This window comes from Martes martes (genome assembly GCF_963455335.1).
Source record: "Martes martes genome assembly, chromosome: 10".
NCBI lineage: Eukaryota > Metazoa > Chordata > Mammalia > Carnivora > Mustelidae > Martes > Martes martes.
Window position 1 is genome coordinate 55718418 of NC_137898.1, and position 22748 is coordinate 55741165.

The 22748-nt window shown below is 40.6% G+C and overlaps 3 protein-coding genes across 3 annotated transcripts; 2 read left to right on the forward strand and 1 right to left on the reverse strand.

Annotated features, from left to right (window-relative positions):
* Nucleotides 1-3884: 3884 nt before the first annotated feature.
* On the forward strand, nt 3885-4829 carry LOC308350075 (olfactory receptor 51I1; the record flags this gene model as incomplete). Its single annotated transcript, XM_080815076.1, has 1 exon — nt 3885-4829. One exon carries the CDS (start codon nt 3885-3887, stop codon nt 4827-4829), a length of 945 nt encoding a protein of 314 aa, XP_080671202.1.
* A 7421-nt stretch (nt 4830-12250) lies between these two features.
* LOC308350053 (olfactory receptor 51I2-like) lies at nt 12251-13201 on the forward strand (the record flags this gene model as incomplete). Its single annotated transcript, XM_080815053.1, has 1 exon — nt 12251-13201. The coding sequence occupies one exon, from the start codon at nt 12251-12253 to the stop codon at nt 13199-13201; it is 951 nt and encodes a 316-aa protein (XP_080671179.1).
* A 7725-nt stretch (nt 13202-20926) lies between these two features.
* Nucleotides 20927-21880, reverse strand: OR51Q1 (olfactory receptor family 51 subfamily Q member 1; the record flags this gene model as incomplete). The annotated part of the gene is made up of 1 exon (XM_080815044.1): nt 20927-21880. The coding sequence occupies one exon, from the start codon at nt 21878-21880 to the stop codon at nt 20927-20929; it is 954 nt and encodes a 317-aa protein (XP_080671170.1).
* Nucleotides 21881-22748: the final 868 nt, after the last annotated feature.

A 22748-nucleotide genomic window follows, 5' to 3' on the forward strand; every position in this document is an offset into this window, starting at 1 on the left:
GACTCTGCCCCTCATATTTTCCCTCTAAACATCAGCCAAATCTTTTTGCTGACAAAGTCAAGGATCACAGATTCTGATGCCAGGTCTCATCTTAACAAAAACCCTAATACCAAACCATATACCCTTAAAGTTAAGGAGATTTAAATGCATCAGATCTAGATTTTATCTTCTGTGTATTCCATGCTTTTGTTTGCCTGCAGTTTGAATTATTGTCTCATATACCTAACTGCTGGATATGCAGCTGGAGACAAGATCATAGAACCAAATGAACTGAAGTCATTCAACCTCATGGTATTCAATCTTAGTTAGATTTTTAGGATTGAATATGTCATGGGAATGTAATTGGTGGGGATATTACTGTGGGTCTGTTAATACTGATGTATTATTTGCGGCACTGTGTGTGTATGTGCGTGTGCGTGTGTGCATGTGTGTGTGTGTTTATAAGTCTGTGTTCTGGAGAGTGTACATATGAGAGGATATCTGAAACATTGTATAATGTCAGTAAGTAGCTATGAGTCTCCCTAAATTCTTTGGTTGTGATGGTGTTGAGTGTGACCAAAGGAGTGCATGATGGTTTCTGTGTGTGCGATGTGAGAGTCATCAAAATATCCACGGATAGATCTGAATGTTTAAGTGTGTGTAGGAGTATAAAGATGTGTATTTAATGGCACTTTTGTGTGACCATGTTTATGCTCATCCACATCCTGTGTAAAAGACCCACATTTTTGTGTCTGTCTCCATCTTCTTGATTTTTCTTCCTAAATGAGTCACATTTAGGAAGCCTTAACTGACACCTTTATGGTCCAAACAATGAAAAATGTTTGTTAGGTGGTGGCAGAACATGTTTTATTTGGAGTAGAAGTTTTCAGAACTGCTTTCTAGACTGAGGAAAGTCTGGAGTGTCTGCCTGAAATACGACCTTCTGGTTTACCTAAATTTGCACACCAGTATTTAAGGACAGTGGAGTATATATATCTTGTGAGAGAGACCATAGTATCTGTTGTCATGGCACTCTTAAGAGTCTTTCCACTTCTTCAGTATGTGAAAATAATCTTGGAGTAAAGATGATAAAAAACCAAATCTTGGTAGGCTGGATTTGAAAAGATTTTTTGGAGACATTGTCTTTGAACCTGGGTCAGGAAAAAGAGAGACATTTAGAGGGGGAATAGGGGAAAGAAACCCTACTCGTTAAAGGATTCCTTTGGATTCTCATTTGCATGAGCAAAAATGAAGAAATACACAAATTTCCTTCTCATGGTCCATGGATTTTCAGGATTATTCCTAACATCTGGGGGTTCTCCAGCCTCTGGGCGCCATCTAATTTCACTGTATTTATTAAGAAAACAGGGAAAAAGATGGAAATTCTAGAAAGTCAAAGGAATAAGGAGTTGTTATAAGAAAATAGGGGAGTCATTATGCCTAAATTCCAAAGGGGACTTATTTTATTTTTTAATTTCAGATATAGATTTTTCCAGTTTTATTGTGATATTATTGACATATAGCATGTGTCAGTTTGGGGTATACAGTGTGATGATTGGATACATGTATATACAGCAAAATGAGCACCACAATAAGATTAGTTAACACCTCCATTCCCTTACATAATTTCCATTTTGTGTGTGTGTGTGTGTGTGTGTGTGTGTGTGTGTGTGGTATGACATTTACGATTTACTCTTTTGATGACTCTAAAGTATATATTATAGTATTGTGAATTACAGTCACTGCTATTATTAGAGTCACAGAATTTTTTTGTCTTGGAGCTGGAAGCTTGTATCCACTGACTAACATCTCTCCATTTCCCTCATCACCCCCACTCTCAGCCTCTGACAAGCACCATTCTGTTCTCTAAAGATTGGAGCTTTAATTTGAGATATCAAGTACCATGGAAATAGTTACAGAAATATTTTGGATTAAGGATGAGAGGTCTTTTTTCTATTTTTTTTTTAAGATTTATTTCTTTATTTGAGAGAGACAGAGAAAGCATGAACAGGAGAGGCAGAAGGAGAGGAAGAAAGAATATAAAAAAGACTCCATGGTTCCCATGGAGCCCAATGTGGGGCTCGATTTCAATGCCCAGATCATGACCTGAGCTGCTACCAAGAGATGAACAGTTAACCTACTGTGCCACCCAGGTGCCCTAAGGCTGAGAAGAAGTCTTTCATGGTATGGTTTTCTCAATCTGCACCATTCTGACTACTGTTTACTTTTCCTGGCGTTAGACTGCCACTGCTTAAGGAGAAAGACAAAGAAAGAGTCAGTAAAGAAGCTATAAAAAGAGATGTGAAGTAGGAGGAAAGTAAGTTTCCAACAATATTTACTCTGATGGAGAGCTCACCTGGATGAAGAGAGAGAATGTTTTCATCCAGTTGAGCAACAAAGAGGTGACTGGTGAGCATAGAGGTGAGCTCAGAGCAATTCATTTTAGTTGGTAGGGGGAAATGTGGCAACCACAGTATAATAAATTGAACAGTGATAGAAGGTAAGGCCAATAAGTTTGAAACCTTAATGTGAAATGTGTCAGCCTGATGATTCACAGACCTTTACCCCTGGGGACAATAATACATTATATGTTAATAAAAATAATTAAAAAATAAGTTTGAAACCTTGACTTTCAGGATCTCAGAATGGAACTGGAAAAGCAGATATATAAACAGGCTCCCTTTCCATGATAGGGAGACAGTGTTTCAGGGAGTTTGACTAAGAATTAAGGAAGAATTAAGAGAGGGATAGTTATATTTTTATGGTGGTCTGTCTGGTCTTATACATGCTTATTGCCTGAAGGGATAGAGACAGGAAAGGAGAGACTGAACTTGAAGTACAGTAGACTAATGGGAGAGGTTTCTGAAAGAGATAGCAAGAAATAGAATTCTGGAGGTGGAGGGCTTGGCCTTGGACAAGGGGAGACACCCCTTTCTCAGAAACCAGTGGGTGAGAACAGATAAAGATGTGAGTTTAAAATTTAAGTAGTGTTAAAATGACTCTGTCAGTCTGTCTCTCTGTTTTCCAATAAAACACTTGCTTCTTTGGTTTTATCCAGCTGTACACCCAGAAGTTTGGTTATAGAAGTTATCAAAAGTTGGTGTTTCCTGTATGAATGTGAAAGAGAAACAAAGAGAAGATAAGGGTATTAGTCCCAGTGGTAGAGTGGGTCAAAGAAAAAGTAAGGAGGTACTCACAGACAAATAGGCCAGGATAATGTAGGAGAGTTATTGAGACACTGAGAGCACTGTATGGGTTTGAGAAGGTAGGAGAGGTGGAAGGTAGAAGGCTATTGTAATAAAGTAAAAAATAAAGGAATTTAAGATTGCAGAGGTAGAATTTTTTTTGGTGATGGCAGGTCCAGGGATAGTTGTGGGACTGGGAGCCTGAGGAGACCTGAGTAGAGGCTATTGAAGCTATAAGTTCACAGGGTAGAAGTTTCATTGGCACCATCAATCAAAGGATTTCCAAAGGAATGGGTGGTGTTTGTTTTTCCCTGTTTATCTTAATTTCTATATGTCCCAGATTTCCAAAAGATGGCTTCTAGGATGAGATGGGGGAAGCGAAGGAATGATGTACTTTAAGGTAAAGATTAGGGGCATCATTCATGCTGTCTCTTACTTATTGGCTTGCCATGCCATGGCACTCACCTGATCATCACATCTTCATGGAGTTTCTACCATGGCCTACACAGGGTACTGAGCACTGGTGATAGAGAAATGAGTAGAACCCAGTTACTATCCTCAGAGAGCTCATAGTCTCATGAGAGAAGCAGGAACATAGACAAACACTTTGAATCTCTAAACTTTTGTTTCGGAGACAGGAGGTCTGAAAGAAAGTGAAGAACTCCCCCCAAAACACCCACTGGGGGTCACCCCCTGTCTGTATTTTCCCACCTGCCTGCCATGCTGAGCCTCAATGATACCCCCTTCCAGCCAGCCACACTCCAGCTGACAGGCATTCCGGGGATGCAGAGAGGTCATGCCTGGGTTGCCCTGATTTTCTGCATCCTCTACCTGATTTCCATCATAGGCAACCTCAGCATCCTCACTCTGGTGGTTCGGGAGCCTGCTCTGCACCAGCCCATGTACTACTTCCTCTCTATGCTCTCTCTCAATGATCTGGGAGTGTCCTTCTCTACACTTCCCACTGTGCTTGCTACCTTCTGCTTCAACTACCGCCACATTGGCTTCGATGCCTGCTTGGTTCAGATGTTCTTCATCCACACGTTCTCTTTCATGGAATCAGGCATACTGCTGGCCATGAGCTTTGATCGTTTTGTGGCTATTTGTGACCCACTACGCTATGCCACTGTGCTCACCAACAGCCGCATCTTGGCTATGGGCCTGGGCATCCTTGCCAAGAGTTTCATCACACTCTTCCCTTTCCCCTTTCTGGTAAAACGACTGCCCTTCTGCAAGGGCAGAATTTTGCATCATTCATACTGCCTCCATCCAGATCTCATGAAAGTGGCGTGTGGAGACATCCACGTTAACAACATCTATGGGCTCTTTGTTGTCATTTTCACCTATGGCATTGACTCGGCGTTCATCCTGCTTTCCTATGCATTGATCCTGAGAGCTGTGTTGGCCATCGCATCCCAGGAGCAGCGGCTCAAGGCACTCAACACCTGCATGTCACACATCTGTGCAGTGCTGGCTTTTTATGTGCCCATAATTGCTGTCTCCATGATCCATCGGTTCTGGAAAAGTGCCCCACCTGTTGTTCATGTCATGATGTCCAATGTCTACCTGTTTGTACCTCCCATGCTCAACCCCATCATCTACAGCGTGAAGACAAAGGAAATACGCAGAGGGATCTTCAAAATCCTCCATAAATCCCAGAGCTGAGGAAGGCTACTAAGAGAAGTCCTTTAGAGAAAGGACTGGGGCTGGTTTGCCAGCTTTAGGAATGCTAAAACACGGGGAGGGGAACCAAGATCTTGAGAGCTGGAATATGGAACTAATAAGAGAACAGCTGACTCAATAAAATGTCATAAATATATACTGAACATTTACCATGTGAAAATTTTGTGCTAGTCGCTAAGAATGTTATAATGGTGAATAAGGCATATTGTTAAGTAAGAGATATATCAAGGAAAAAAAAACTAAAAATGAGTAACAAATGCCCTGAAAAATGTGTGGTATATATGGAAACAATGGAAATTTTAACGAGCAAACAGGCTAAGCACAAATAATGTTACTACCACTCAGAGTGAGGGAAATGATAGACATTAGACAGCAAATTCTGTGGAGGCTTGGTGCTTCATGTTCAAGAGAAGACCCATTTCATGTTCAGAGATCAAGATCAGACTGTGTGTGTGTGTGTGTGTGTGTGTGTGTGTGTGTTTATATAAAGTAATTTGTGAAGGATGAGAGGGGTTAGGGTACTTGGTGTAGGGTGATAGGAAAAAGAGAAGGTTATGGTCTTAGCATAAATAACTGCCTGAGAAGAAATCTTTAGGCAAAAGAAGTTAGAACCTTATGTTCCAAGTATGGCCCAGTGAAGAGCAGCATTGGTATATCTGGTAGTTTTTTAGACAAACAGAAGCTTAGACCTCACACCAGACCTACTGAATTCAAGTTGTATTTAGTAAGACCCATGGGTGATTAAAGCTTGAGAAGCACAGTGCTACTCTTTCAAACACCTCTCAGGTAATGTCCATGTGATGTGTAGCAAAAATAACAAGACTCATGAGTTACAAGAGTCTGGAAAAGTGGTTCTCAAAGTGTAATTTCCAGACCAGCATCACCAGCAACGCTTGGGAATTTGTTAAGCATGAAGATTCTCTGGCCCTTCCTCAGATTTCCTGAACCAGAAAATCTGGGAGGTGAGGTCTAACAAGCTGTGTTTTAATAAATCCTCCAGGTAATTCTGATATAATTCTCAAAGGTTGAGAAGCTTTAACCTAGAATATTAGTCTAGAATATTTAGAAGAATTGCAAACAAATTTGTTTAGACAAAGGGGAAGTTTCATATTGAGAAATTTGGGAAGTACAATCTTGAGAAGATTGTGTGTGTGTGTGTTTTTAAATATTTTATCTACTTATTATTTATTTATTTATTTATCTTTAAAGACTTAACAAGGTTTTTGTTGGGGGTGAGTCAGGTAGGCAACATCTATTGGTAATATCAAAATTGTAGACCTCCAGGAGGAAATCAAGTGCTCAGCATAAATCATATTATTTGCATAAATAGTTTAGGCCTAGTGAGTCACTCTCAACAGTTTGGGTGGTGGGAACCCCCTGGAGATCCAAGTTCCCAGATGCCAACCGAGGGACTCTTTGCAACATGACCATTCTAAGAATATGCTGTCTTGGACCTGCTTTGTTAACTCTTTCTGCACACTGAACACCCAACTGATAAAGAGTCTCTTGAGCAGAGTCAAGCTTGTGCCATGAATAAATCTGAATATACATGAGGTTTTCGTAGTAAAGAACAAAACATCCCTGAGAAGGTTATTCCATGAAATTTGGTATAGGTGATTCCATGAAGGATAAAATCAACTACAGGTGTTGGTGGTGATCTGGGAGAATGGAGTTCTGACAGTCACCTATACTGTCAGAAAACTTAGTTGAAGATTAGAAAACTTAGTTGAAGATTCTGTATATTGTGATGCTACAAAAGCATTCAATGAAGAAAGAACCCAAATGTTCCACCTGTTTAAGTAAGAACCACTGTTCCCTGGGTTTTGAGGACTAGAACTATTTCCAGCATTTGTTCATGTGGGTCTGCTCTGTCTTATGAAAACTCTCCCCATGTGCACACCCTTGAATTAACATAAGATCAGAGATAGCAGAGAAGTTATTGCACTGCGGGTAAGCACACAATGTCTGAGGGCACTTTGGCATATACGTATTTTCTCATGGTGTCTCACAATTAAAAGTCCCCAAATAATCCCAGCAAGGGCCTGCTCTAATTGTTCTGCTTGACCGAGATCCAGTCACAGGGCTCCTGGCTTCCAAGGAATGACAACTTACCCCACTTTCCCCTGACACCCTTGCCCAGAAGGTTATGCCAAGGATGTAGTGTGCACAAATAAGATTTTATTTATTTATTTTGGAGAGAGAGAGAGAGAGTGCGCAGGAGGAAGGGCAAGGGAGGATGGAGAGGGAGAAGCAGACTCTATGCTGAGATAGGACCTGAGCCAAAATTGAGTCAGACACTTAGGCTTAATCAACTGAGTCCCCCAGAGGCCCCATGGGTGGTTTTGAAAGCTGGGAGGAGACTGAGTGAAGGGCAGGGGCATATGGTGCTGTGGTGAAGGGAAACGCAGATTACAGTCTTTTATCTCCATGAGGTGGTGCAGGTGGAACACTGAAACAGCTTCACAGAAGGATTTTTTTTTTTTTGGGGTCTATACTCCATTTATTTCTCTTATTTACCTATAATGCATGTATACTTTTTACAAATTTGGAAAACATACTGCACATTTTGTAACCTGATTTTTTCAGTTAATATGCTATAAATATCTCCCCTGATAATTAAATATAATTGTCACTGTATTTTTTTAATTAAATTTTTTATTTTCAGCGTAACAGTATTCATTGTTTTTTCACCAATGCTACAAAAGTTGGGTATTCGTCCTTTCTGATGGAGGCATAATACTCCATAGTGTATATGGACCACATCTTCCTTATCCATTCATCGTCGAAGGGCATCTTGGTTCTTTCCACGATTTGGCGTCGCCAAATTGTGGAAAGAACCAAGATGCCCTTCACAGAAGGATTTGATGAACAATCCCCCAGCCATCCCACAGTCACTCTGAGGCTCCTGTCCAACCCTGTGATTCCCTTCTTTACCCTCCAGTTCTCACCTCATGCCATCACAACGTATTTGGAATCCAAAATTCAGGCAAGCTCTAATTTTAAGGCTGCCCTCTAGGCAATTAGAACCTAGAGGGGAAAAAAAATCAGTTGTTTGTCACAGTGAGATGTGGGACCTTGCCTGTTGTCAGTAGGATTTCAATGTATACAAGCCCCTGACCAACACCTCTTCTGAGGCTTCTCTCTCCTTTCTACAAAGTCTATGAACTTCTTTCTAAACAGTGTATTTCTTTTTTAGAAGCGATATGCCTACTCTGGTTATATTCTACACCAAACATGTACCTGCTTTTTTTTGCTCTATTGTGGAAAATCCCGCTTATACTCCACAGGGCACATTTATTTCTCTACTTAAGCTTTATGGGGGAAAGTGTTGCATAATTTCCCATAGATAACCTTTAACACTTATAAAAGTTCCCTTTGTTGGGATTTGTACACATGCTAGGTTTACTACTGTCACTCCAAACCAGTACTTAGGGTTTCTGTTGACTTTTCCTGTCAATTAATGGAAACAGAATCTTCAGAAACTGAATCTTTAAAAAGGACTTTTTTGTAGCAACATGGACAGGACTGGAAGAGATTATGCTGAGTGAAATAAGTCAAACAGAGAGAGTCAAGTATCATATGGTTTCACTTATTTGTGGAGCATAACAAATAATATAGAGGACAAGGGGAGATGGAGAGGAGAAGGGAGTTGAGGGAAATTGGAAGGGGAGGTGAACCATGAGAGACTATGGACTCTGAAAAACAACCTGAGGGTTTTGAAGGGGCAGGGGGTGGGAGGTTGGGGGAACCAGGTGGTGGGTATTGGGGAGGGCACAGATTGCATGGAGCACTGGGTGTGGTGAAAAAACAATGAAACTGTTACGCTGAAAATAAATAAAAAATTTAAGAAAAAAAAAGTAAAAAACAAAAACAAAAGCAAAAAACAAAAAACAAACAAACAAAAACAACAACAACAAAAAAACCCTAAATGATATAATGACAGTTAAACCTAAAATCCTGCACCTAGCAGTGTTTGGTACATCCAGTACATGTTAATTCAATGAACAACCAAATGACTAATTAAATAAATGAATGAATTGGATCTGATCTGATGCCTGTTCCTCATCATGTTGTCCTTAATGACATACCTAGAGTCACTTGACTCTATGACTTCTCAAAGTCTTGCCCCTTCTCACCAGGGGCTTATGCCCAATCTTCATTATTTTGGTCTCTGTTTTTTCTCCTGTGATTCTCTGACCTCATTCACAAGGTTGTCATCTGCATTCTCTTGAATTCCATCTCCGGGTTCCCAACTCATTCATCTGATCCAAGAAATTCCACAATAGTGGAAAGCAAAAAGTGCTCTTTGGGATATTTCTCTTGGAGATATTTCCAAGTTCCTCATAGGGAAGGGGAAATTTTCTCTATAGCTATCTTCTGTTTGCTTTCTCTAAGTATTCCACTCCTCAGTTTATAAAGGGGAGAGAGCTCTCCTGCTATGCCTTCTTTTTTATTTTATTTTTTAAATTAACATATAATGTATTATTTGCCCCAGGGGTACAGGTCTGTGAGTCATCAGGCTTACACACTTCATAGCACTCACAATAGCCCATACCCTCCCCAATGTCCATAACCCAGCCACCGTATCCCTACCCACCACCCCCCAGCAACCCTCAGCTTGTTTTGGGAGATTAAGAGTCTCTTATGGTTTGTCTCTCTCCCAATCCCATCTTGTTTCATTTTTTTCCTTCCCTACCCCCAACAATCCCCTGCCTTACCTCTCAAATTCCTCATATCAGAGAGATCATATGGTAATTCTTTCTCAGATTGACTTATTTCACTTTCCTGTTATGCCTTCTTTAAATATATCTTTATCCTATTTGAAACTGAAACAAGGATGAGGTCAACTGAAAATACTTAGTGGGAAGATTAAATATTTGGGAAAGAATTTATTAGGGGTATTTGAAATTGGGGACTCCAGCAGAATTTACAAGGATAATTATCATGTGAGGTACAATCACATTACAAACTGTTACTTTCTTCTTTTCATTTGAATACCTACCCCTATAGATAGGTACTAACCCCTTATGAAATGAGTTCCAAGTTCAAGAAATGCTAATCTCTTGAAATTATGAAGCTGGTAGATGGTAAAACTAGGACTCAAACCTACCTCTGTGTGACTGTGAACCCTACAGTCTTTCAGCATCCTAGGATGTCTCTCCTGAATGAGACCTCTGAATTTGGTGAGGGGTTGAGTGTAAGGGATGGGAGTGAGAATTGAGTAGGGAACAGCTACGATGAGTGGGTGAAGGAAGCTCAGTCATATCCCTTATTGGTTAAATCCTGGGCTCTAAGCTCTTTTCTCTTGAGCTCTGAGTCTCGGGAGTTTGCCCACTGGGGTCTAAATTTTAGGTTCTGCCTGCTATACAGGCTTTAAGTCCAGAATTTGAGGATGTAGATTCCTGGTCCTGGGCTGAGAGTTCCAATTTCGAGACTGGATTATTGGGGGCCGAGGATGTTGCCATGGAGACTGGGGGATTTGTCTTCATCCTCTGCATCACAGGGAAGCTGTTGAGATTTTTATTTTCTGTGCAGAGAGAGGGAAGTATATTTTGGGAATGTATTTTTCTTTCCTTTCTCTTCCCAAGGGGAGATATAATCCCCCTCCTTTTCTCATCACCAGCTCAGCATCACCCTCAGGCACACCAGGGCCCCAGGGTCCTGGCCCCTGGGGACTCTCACTCAGAGACATATAGAGTCCTCCTCCCCTCTTACTCCTGCCTGCCTAAGGCTTTTTTCCATGCCTTCATGAGCTCTGGCCTATGCTCTTTGAATCTCACTCCCATTTCACAAAGCTCTCTCAGGTGAGTCTGAGTCTGTTTGCCTCTCCAAGGCATGTGTGCAGGAGTATGTTTCGGTCTATAATTCCATTTGGGCCTCTGAGGTTCTCCCGGTCTCTCACGTCTCTGTATCTTTCAGTGACTCTCTGTCAGGGCACATATGGGCTGTGTATTTGCTGCGACTTGTTTGGTCTGTGATGGAGAGGTTTAAAAAAAAAAAAATATCCCCAGATCTTATTTTCATGTAGGTTTCCTACAAATAGAGTAATATTTATTCAAATGTTCCTGGTCCTCCCACACACTTTCAGATAGGGTGGTGGAAAGTGGTTTAGGGAAAGACACATGAACCCACGACAGGCATTGAGAACCGGCCTCTCTTGGGTCCCACACAGATCCACAGCCCTGATATTCTCAGTGTCACAGGATGAGAGAGAGATCTTAGCAGGCTGGACATCAGGCCTGAGGGCAGAAAGACAGTTGAAAAAAGCAGAAAGGGCCTTTAGTCCCAATGCAGCAGGTGCTGGGATTGTCCCGCCAATATTCCCAGCAAAGATTATTCAGTCTTTGCTTGAACACCTCTGCTGACCAGAAGATTATCACCCTATTGTGCAGCTTTGACTCTTAAACAAATAACTACACAAGTAAATACATGTTTGCAAGTTCAGATGTATTTTGCAAACAATTAACAGATACCAGGAAGAATAATACTCAGGTGAAACCTGAAAGAGATTGTTTCTCTGTGTCTGCAGCAATTGCACCAATATGGAGGAAGCACCTTTAAGCCCCAGATAAGAAAGCACTTCAGAAGTCAGTGCATCTAACCAGGATAGTGGTATTAGGTGCAGTGAGCTCCCCATCACTGGGAGTGTTCAAGCTGAGTGTGGGTGACAGTTTGATAAGGATGCAGTGGAGGGGAATGTATCAATAGGTGCACAACTGGACTCTGGTTTCAGGTCCTAGAGAGACTGTTGGCAACTGAATCAATGGACATCTGAGAGGGGCCACTTTAGAAGGTTTCCGGACCTCTTCCACCTGCCTCCCCCCACCCCACCGTCTGCATAGAAGGCAGGAAAAAAATGTGCATCTGCCACTCTGTCCTTTTCACCGCCTGTGAAAATGAAGACCAACTTCTCCAGCATCACCTCATTCTTCTCCCTTAGGTGGCTTCTGTTTCTTAAACACAATTAAATACTATTCTTATCTCCACATTACAAGTAAAAAAACGAAAACAAACAAACAAAACCCCCTTTGGATTAGAAGTATAAGTAAGTTGCCCACATCACATCTAGTAATCAGCTGAGTGTGGATTTTGACAGGTCTGATTTATTCTGTTTCTGCTCTCAATTTTTAAGCTATGCTGTCTCTTCTAAGATTGGGCAGTTTCAAATATTTCCTTTACATGTAAAATTTTAGGGTTTTAGAGGTCAGAGAAAGAGGAGGTGAGAAGAAAGTGTCTTATATTTTTACCCAAAATGATGTAGATGGCTGCAACTTCCCTCACTTCCTTCCATCTGCCTCCTTCAGCCCTTGAGGTGAGCTGCTAAGGCAGAAGACCTTCAGGAGGAAGCTAATTTCATTTTTTTGTTCCAGATGTCAGGTGAAGACATCTCTGCTTTTGGTGACATGGGAGCTGAAAGCAATGAAAGTCTTGATGTCCTGTCTGTCTTCCTAACTGGTATCCCAGGATTGGAGGCTCAACATGGCTGGCTTTCTATCCCCTTCTTCACCATGTATATTGTGGCCATTGTGGGTAACAGCCTAATCATGGCAGCAGTGCATGTGGACGCTGCTCTACATGAGCCCATGTACCTGTTCCTCTCCATGCTGGCTGTGACTGAGGTGGGTGTTTCTGTGTCTACACTGCCCACTGTCATGGGTATTCTTTGGTTTGATGCTCGCCAGATTGACTTTGATGGCTGTCTGGCTCAGATGTTCTTCATCCACACCTTCTCAGGCATGGAGTCAGGGGTCCTTTTGGCCATGAGTTATGACCGCTTTGTAGCCATCTACAATCCACTGCGATATACAGCCATCCTAACCCTGTCCCGTATCATCTGCATGGGTCTGGGAATCACACTGAAGAGTGTGATGTTCATGGCCCCACTTCCAATCCTTTTGAGGCAACTGCCCTATTGCCATGTTAATGTCCTCTCCCATTCCTACTGTCTCCACTCAGACCTGATCCAGCTGCCTTGTGCTGATACTAAGCTCAATAGCATCCTGGGTTTGTCCATTGTCCTGGCCACTTTTGGGCTGGACTCACTGCTCATTGTGGTCTCTTATGTGCTGATTCTTTACACGGTGCTAGGCATTGCCTCTGGGGAGGGACGGCGGAAGGCCCTCAACACATGTGTGTCTCATATCTGTGCAGTGCTTTTGTACTATGTGCCCATGATTGGTGTGTCTGTGATGCATCGAGCTGCCAAGCATGCTTCACCCCTGGTCCACACACTCATGTCTAGCATCTACCTCTTTGTGCCTCCTGTCCTCAACCCCATCATCTACAGTGTCAAGACCAAGCCAATCCGACAGGGAATTTTCGACTTGTTCTCCTTCAAGAGGAAACGGCTCTGAATCCTTCTAACAGGGCAAAGACTTCAAGCCACTCCACAAACTCTGATGGTATTTCTGCTGTGAGCAAAGCTGGACACCAGGCATTTTGTGGAGGAATAGGAATGAGGAATTCTAAGCATTGTCACAGGCTTGACTCTGGATCATGAGTCATCCCTGGCCCCTTTTATTTCACATCCTGTCAACATCCATGTGTCTCTGTATGTATGTATGTGAATGTCTTCTCTCACCAGATGTGATCGGCTTGAGGGCAGAGATCGTGAATTTCACTTTTTTATTTACCCCCAGACGTCCTAAACAAAAAAGCCTGATAAATAATAAGTTAACAGTAAAGTTAGTAAGTTAACATTAAGGCTGGGGTCTTGATGTTTGAATTGAAACAAAATAAATTGCTGTTTTTGAGAGGTTAGGTGGGGATTAAGAATATCCCCCAAGAAAGAGATTGTCCTAGGAATGTGCTTCTGAGTAAGGTGAGGATACTTTTTGGTTTGCCCAAGATAATCATGGTTTACACTTATTTTCCTCAGCATCATTATTTATACAGCACTCTCTTTCCCTCCCCAGAATGTCCTTGTTTAAATGATAACTTGTATGGGAACCTACTTACGAAGCAGCCTCCTTCCTGGTATGTAGGGAACCAGACTCTGTACAATCCATATCCAATGATCTCTACCCTTAGAATTTATGTACTTGGAGACTCTGAGGTTGAGGAACAGCTGATTAAATTACCTCAGTTTAGGCACAAAATAAAATATAGACAATCTCAGATTGCCCAGATTTCAGATCCTAAGAGTTCTACCAAAAGCCCCAAATTCCGCTCCAGTACACTCTCAGACCCTATTTGTAGGGCCAAGTAGGTCTGGTGTCACTGTGCCTGGATATTCCTGTTTTTCTTTCCCCCCTCCCTTCAGCCTTCAGTAACCTCAGCTTATGGTATGATGGGTATATTTTTATATTTGTCTTGACCTTACCCCGCCTTCAGCCCTGTCAGCATGGGGCTGGCTGTATCTACCTATGGCTTTCTAGGGTTTCCTAGAAACCTTTAGTCATATGGGAAAGACCATTCTCACACCTCTTAAGGAATACAGACAGGGCTTTGTGTAGAGTGCATTGATAGGACTGGGCTGGTTGACCAGTAACTGGTCTCAGGTTTTCAGCCTTTCTTACTTCAGGGCCTCCAATTACAATGCAAATGTTTTCCTCACTATATACAGTTCTTCCTGACTTTGTCCAGTTCATTAGGTGATGGTTACTTTTTTGTCACTAATTACTAGATTACATGCCCACCAATAACAGTTTCTATAAAATCAGGTTGACTGATTATTTCTTACAACTGCACGTGCACCTACAATTATCTCCAAACCAAAGATTTACTTTTTTTTTTTTTTTAAGATTTACTTTTTAGGGGCTCCTGGGTGACCTAGTTTGTTAAGCCTCAGACTCTTGTTTTTGGCTCAGGTTATAATCTCAGGGTCATGAGATAAAGGCTTGAGTTGGACCCCATGTCTGCTTAAAGACTCTCTCTGCACCCCCCAAAATAATTAAATAAAATCTTTTTAAAAAAGTTTAATTTTTAAAAGGACATGAGAAATACAAACCCAAATTTTATATTAGATTTAACGGGCATACAATTCCTCAGAATTTTAGAATGTCTGCTCTTCAAAACGCGTTATTAAGGAAATGAAAAAGCAAGTTAAAGACAAGGAAATTATTTACAGTACATGCATCTCACAAAAGACTTGCATACAGAGTATATAAAGATCTTTTATAATATGATAAAATACAATGCAATTAAAACCACAGTGAGCTAGGACTTAACAAGTTAGCATGACTAACATTGAAAAGACTGACGAAGATGTTACACATTGCTGGTGGAAATGTAAAAATAGTAAGAGTGCTTTGGAAAAATGCATGGCAGGCACAAGAGAAATGAAAACATGTGTTCACAAAAAAACTTAACTCAGGAATGCTTTTTCATAATAGTCCCAATATGGAAACAACTGAACTGTCCACCCATAGGTGAATGGATAAGCGAAATGTGAATATCCATGTGGTGGAATATCACTGAGCAATAAAAATGAACGAACTATCATACACACAAAGACATGAATGAACCTCAAAAACATGATTTGCAAAACAAGAAAGACACAAAAGACTACACATGATAATTTCATTTTTATGAAATTCTAGAAAAGGCGAAAACTTATTTATCATGACAGAAGGTAGATCGGTGGTTGCCTAGGGCTGGGTGCAGGGGAGGGGATTGACTGGAAGTGGTTAAGAGGGAAGTTTTGGGGGTGATGGAAAAATTTCATATTTTGATTGGGTGGTGGGTATAAGTATTTGTCTACATCATTAAACTGTACCTTGATAATGTGTGCATTTAATTTTATGTAAATTATAACTCATTAAGGTTGATTTTTAAAAGACAAAACACAAGATTATATTATGTCTTAGATTCAACACATACAAAAATACTCTATCAACTTGCTATTAGAGTTTCTGTATGCTCACTAAAAAAAGAAAAAGGACTGATCTATTTCCCCAGCAACATTTCTCACATGACAATGTGTTAGTAACAAGTTGATAGGCACATCTGGGTGCCTGGGAGGCTCAATTGTTAAGCATTTGACTTTTGATTTCTGCTAAGGTCAATGATCTCAAGGTCATGAAATGGAGACCCTTGTGGGGGTTCGTGCTTAATGGAGTCTGCTTCTCTCCCTCTCCCTCTGCCCTTCCTTACATGTGCTCTCTCTCTCTCTCTCTCTCTCAGATAAATATATCTTAAAAAAAAATCCACCCTCTCCCCCAAAAAACCAAATAGTGATATACAGATAGATAACTTCTAAGGAAAATATGTGCAGTACTGTAGCATAATGAATGTGATATCTATAGTAACTTAATATTAGCCAATTTTTAATACATATGATGCCACTACTCTTTTCCTGCTAATTTGCAGGTTAAAAGTTATCGCTGGAGTCCTCTGTTTTGCACATATTACCTGCTGTTCAATATACCATGCAGATAAAAAAAAATACACACACACACACACACACACACACACACACACACATACACATATATGTATGTGCATATATTTATACTCAAGCTATGACTAGACTCTAGCTCTCAAGGTGAGAGGCAAAGAAATACAAATAGATACCAGGCTAGAAATCCATAATCATAAAAATCCACCAATAAAAATGCTCATATTAGGACATAAACAACATGTCAAACGTTTTACCCTTTGCAAACGAATGCAGAAGGATTGTACAAGCATGTACATTCACATTTAGTCCTGGTAAGAGTGGATTGTTGGACAAATTAGACGAGTTTAGCATTTTTATTAAAAAATGTTTAAATATTTTTCCCTGTTATTTTTCCAGAATGGAATATAGTGTTGGAATAAAATTTTAATATATAAATTGAATTAATTTTCTCATTGAAAATCTAAAAATTTTTAGCTTCCATATTTCTTATACTGATTTTGTCAGATAAATTAAAATTTCTTCTAAAAATATTTGTTTCTGTTAATGAGTGTGATTGTGGCTACTAGTTTATCATTGTTTCTAGGCCCTCTCAGCTGGCAGAGCAAGGAAATCTGTGTCCATATACTCACCTGGGTCTATACAAATATGTCTGCATTTAATCATAGGCAACTACGTTGAGCTAACCATGACTTCATATTGATGTCTCCAGCTCTGTTGCATGGATCACTCAAGCCATCTCCTCTTGTTTTTCTGTAACCTCCCACTTGGATAGTGAGAACCTGGCTGCCGCCATCTGCCATCCATTCACTTAGGTGTTTGATTCCAGCACACATGTAGAGTGTTGGTAGAAATGCTGATTACACTGCCATGAGAAATTACTTCATCAAACAGAGTACAGCATTTATTGTTCTTCCTGTCTCTACTCTTACAGACTCCAGCCAGTTTGCAAGCTTAGTGCAGCAACTCCGCCCCACACCCATCCAGCACACACATCCTTCAGAGCAATACCCATCTCCTTCAATGCAGTTGTTTCATATTTTGTAATAGAATTCTCTTTTTTTTTTGCCATATTATGCATTCCATCCTGGGAATCCCTGATGTCATAAGTGATTTATCAAAATTAACATACATTATAATTCTTTCTGTACTGCTATAAAGTGCTATGGAATGTGGCAAATGCATAGTGTCATGTATGTACCATTCCAGTATTATAGAATGATTTTACCCCTCTAGAAAATCCTCTGTGCTTCACCAATTCAGCACCCTACTCTCCCAAGTCCTTGATGATGACTGATTAGTTTATTCTTTTTCTAGTATTGCCTTTTTCAGAATTTCATATAAATGAAAGCAAACATGTAGGTTTTTAAAACTAGCTTCTCTCATTTAGCAATACACATTTAGGGTTCATCTATGCCTTTATGTATCTTGGTATCTCATTCCTTTTTTAAATTTCTGAATAATATTGCATCATCTGGATGCACCACATTTTTTTTAATCTATTTACCTGATGAAGGGCAAATTCGTTGCTTCAATTTTTCTTTGTCTTTGCTTTTTTGCTCATTATTTGCAAGATTCTTAGGTGCCCAGTTAGAATCAGATCCCTTTTTCTGTAGCAGCAGCCTGAGCTCTCTTCTGCTTGAACTAATACAATCCACTTCACATCTCTAAAAAATTGATATTCAATCCTACTTCCTCTTCTATATCTCATTAAAAATAATTTTAAAAGGGTCAAGAAGACCACCTTCTGAATTTTATGAGATACGAGCACATTTCCATATTGACATGGAACTAATAGAGTCATTTACTTTCTGGGCACTGAGTCACTTATGTAGAAACATTTCACAATAGCTAAAAAAAATTTTCCAAAATGCAAATCTATTTTGAAATCTAAACATATCATGTAATTTCTTAAGTCGTGAAGGCAACACACATACGCACATGCACAAGTACACAAAGGAAAGAACAGTTTTGTCCAGGGAAAGGAAACAAAGATTGAACCAAGAATTAGGGCAGACTTCTTCATTTAATCTTCATTTAGTTTCCACTTAAATATTGGCAGTTGTCTGGGAGTTTGGTGACTATAACATTCAGTTGATAGAAAGCTCTCACTAAGAGATTATTTCATTCTTAATAGCTGCTGGAAAGGCAGCACACCGAGACATGACCCATGCAAGCCTATGGGCTTAGAGTCGATGGGTGCTTTGTCTTACATTACTTAGACTGTACTTTATAATACGGACAGTCAGCCAGACCATTCACCAGTCATTGAACAACCTACTTTGCCCAATAATTCCTCTTTGTGTTTCCAAACTCTAGTCTTTTTAGTGTAACCAAAATATTTCTACTCTCTTCTACAGCCAGCTTAATTTTACAGTTACAGAAACATAGGCCATGGGTTCTAATAGCCCTCCAGTGCTGCCAAAAAAAAGTACCACAGACTGGGTGGCTGAAACAACTTATTTTCTCACAACTTTGAAGGCCTTGCACAATTTCTCACCATTCTGGTTTTCTTTGAGGCCTTCCTCCCTTGGCTTACAAATGGCTGTCTTCTCCCTATGTCACCACATAGTCTTCCTGCTGTGGTTGTGCTTATCTGTGTCTAAATGCCCCTTCTCCATGGGACACCAGTCATATTGGAGTAGAGCCCATCCTAGTGAACTCATTTTAACTTAATTAGCTCTTTAAAAGCCCTATCTCTAAATACTGTCATATGCAAAGATATGGGGATTAAAATTTCTACATATGAATTTGCAGGGGACACAATTCAGCCCATGACACTGGTAGTTCTCATTGTCCTAAGTTGAATTTTATTCTGTCATCTCCACCTCAGAAACCCATTATCCCATCGGGGAAGTCTTTAGAGGGTAGTGGAAGTATCTGTGTGTGTGGACAGTTACCATCTAGCTACCCCAATTCCTATTCTCGTGGGGATGGAACCATAGATGTTTCCATAGATGTTCCCATCCATAATCCACAGTGTAATTTTTTGGAAGGGAGTTGAAGAAAAGAATTCACATAAACTGAGCATCTCGGTTTGCACACCTGTGTCTTCTGCATACTGTGATTCATTGAAAACTCAGCCTTATGAGATGGGTATTATTATCTCAATTTTAGAAATCCAAAAAGTGAACTCAGAGTTTTTATTAGCTGATCAAAAATTCATATAATTAGTAATGGGGGAAAAAAAAGAGTCATTATTAATGGTGCCAGGTGCTCCACTTGAAAATATGGCATAATCCCAAGACTTACTTTCCCCTCATGATGTTTTGGGAGATTCTCAAGCCTGTACTATCCATGGGGGGGGGGGGGGGATCTTCTTCTCCTCCTTCTCCTTTTTCTTCTTCTTTTAATTTTAGTTAGTTAACATTTAGTGCGGTATTGGTTTCTGGAGTAGAATTCAGTGACTCATCACTTACATGTAACACCCAGTGCTCATCACAACAAGTACCCTCTTCGATCCATATTCCTAACCCATTTATTGACTTAAAAAAAAATAATTGGGTTTCCTGGTCCTGATTTCCCCTGTTCTGAGATTGCACATGCCTCCCATTCTGCAATTTGTTTCCTTATGCCAGCTGACCCATGGTTCTCTGGAGAAACCTGGTAACTTCTAGGCTCTGGTAAAGAAGGGGGAAAATAAGGGAAAAGGGTATCAGTGTGGAGAAAGACATCCTTTCCCCACTTGTTCTCTGCCTTTTGCCTCCTAAGCATCCCCTGCCCCACTACACTCTCACTAAAATCCTGCCTATTTTGATTCAAATCTAAGTCAGTCTTCCTACTGGTCACCTGCATTATGGGTTCAGGAATCAGAAGTTGTGACCATAACTATAGCTGCCTTTCAAACTGATATGTCTGAGATCCAATCTCATTCCTACAAAATAATGATCAGGAAGGCTGTATTCCTTCTATCTGAACCTTTTCTGGTACAGAATTCATGATGACAAAGGGAAATTACCACTAAGAATTTGAGCCACATCAAAGACATTAAGGTTTAAAAACAAAACAAAACAAAAGAGTTTGCTCTGGTCAGAAAATTGAGTTCTTATTCCGACAAATATTATATGTAAACTCACTTAAAGTTTTAATTCTAAACACTAAAGGAACTCTAGCATGACAAGAGCCTTAATTCTAGTGGTGGGGGACCTAACTAACCATTCCACCCCAATCTTCAGATTACATGTGTTCATTTGGTCTGCTGAAATCATGTTCTTTAGGTAAACTGGAATAGCCAAGAAACTTGAACAGTATCCATTCTCCCTGGAAGATTTGCTACTTTTTTTTTTTTTTTGCAAGAGAAAATAGGAGTATATCTTTGCAGGAAGGTGAGCCAGTACAGTGGACCTCGAGTTTGCCTGTATGTCTGAGTGAAGCTGCCTATGAGAATGGGTGGTGGGGGCAACAAGTAAGGGATTTCTTCAAACTTATTTAACCAAGCCCTTAGGAGAAAAGTATATACAGAAAGGAAGACAAAACTTAAATCTTTACTCAATTAATGAAGCTCATCCCACTGTTGGTAAATGTGCTAGAATTGAATCAACTCAGGCCCACATTTCTTTTGGCCAGAACATTTGGTGGTAGGTCCTCCCAGACAAAACTTTGAGAAAAGCCAGGACCATGTCATATTGCCTTAAAAATATGATGGGGTATTACTGTACAGTCACCATTTCTCATTGTGACTATACTGTCCCCATAAGCCTATGACTCTCAACTCCTGAGTAATCTAAATAAATTCTTTCTTTCATCTTAAACACATATTTCTTTTGAAAAGGAGGCGGTTGATTCCCTGGCGGATCTGCTTCGTCTTTACACTGTAAATGATGGGGTTCATCACAGGAGGTGCCAGCAGGTAGATATTGGCCATGATGACATGGACCAGTGGAGAGGCATGTCTGGCAAATCGATGAGTCATAGATACTCCAACCATGGGGACATAAAGGATCAGAACAGCCAGAATGTGGGATAGACAGTTATTGAGGGCCCGGAACCGCTCAGTGTAGGAGGCTGTGCCCAAGATACTCTTCAAGATGAATGCATAGGAGAGCACAATGAGCAGAGGGTCCAACACAATAATGAGCAAAACCAGGGCAAATCCGTACCAGCTGTTGACCCGGATGTCAGCACAGACCAGGCGGATCATATCCTGGTGGAGGCAGTAGGAGTGAGTGAGAAGGTGGGAGTGGCAGAAGGGTAGGCGCTTGAGTAGGAAAAGGGAAGGGAGAACAGCCAGAATGCAGCGGCAAATGATGGCTAAAGCAATCCTGCCAATGATTTTACTGGTGAGGATGGTGACATAATGGAGGGGGCGGCAAATGGCCACATAGTGATCAAAGGACATGGCCAACAGTACTGAAGACTCCATGAAGGAGAATCCATGGAGGAAGAAGAACTGCACAAAGCAAGCTTCAAAGTTGATCTTACGAATGTTGAACCAGAGGAGCTGCATGACTGTGGGCAGGGTGGTGAGGGTGAGGCCCAGGTCAGTCAGGGCCAGCATGGAGAGAAACAGGTACATGGGCTGGTGGAGGGATGGCTCTGTGCGGATGACAGCGAGAATGGTGGTGTTACCCACAATGGAGATGGTATAGAGGCAGCAGAAGGGGATGGAGATCCAGATGTGAGAGACCTCAAATCCAGGGATGCCCGTGAGGATGAAGTAGAAGGGGGCTTGGGTGGTGTTAGTTATTTTGGCCATGCCTTGTTGAATGCAAAACCAAAATCTGTGTGTTTCACAATAAGAGATTTTATCAGTATGCTACTGCCATAGAATCATTATCTATTCTTTAATCTAGGACTGAAATAGGTGTCTGGAATTGATTTTTTTTAAGTTTTTTCTTTTTCTTTTAATGTTTATATATTTATTTATTTGTGGGGGGGATGGGGGAAAGGGAGAGAGAGAATCCGAGCATATTCCCCTCATGGGGCTCTATCCCACAACTCTGAGATCATGACCTGAGCCAAAATCAAGAGTCAGACATTCAACTGACTGAGCCACCCAGGTGCCCCTGGAATTGTTTTTCATAAAACCATTGAGCAATATGCTAACCAAAGTGGTAGCAAATAATTATGGATTCTATTGCCATAAATTTCTATTTTAAATAATCTTATTTTTCCAACTTTCCAACACTGTGCAGTAAAATTTAGCTTTCTGAAAGCCTCATAATACACTTCTTACCAGCTCTTATACACATAAACTTACAGATACTCATTTACTAACTGAAACATTGGTCATCAATATTTTAAAATATTGAAACTTCAAAACCTTCTAGAAACCAAATCAAGAGACTCTTTTTTTTTTTTTTTTAGTTCACCTTACACTTGACATGCAGGCAAATAAGATTCTGGAGACAACCTCCTTCTATTCAGACAGAAGTATGGTGATGTCCAGGGGTTGTCTTTGAGCAACAAATTGGATGATAGTGACAATTTTAGTCTAGGCGGTAGAGAAACAGGCACCTGTAGAGGAAGGACTACAGTTTGGTTTGTGCGTGTTGAGTTTGATGTTTGTAGGAGCTATCCAAGAGAAACGACGATCGGACAGACAGATATGAGACCCAGCAGGA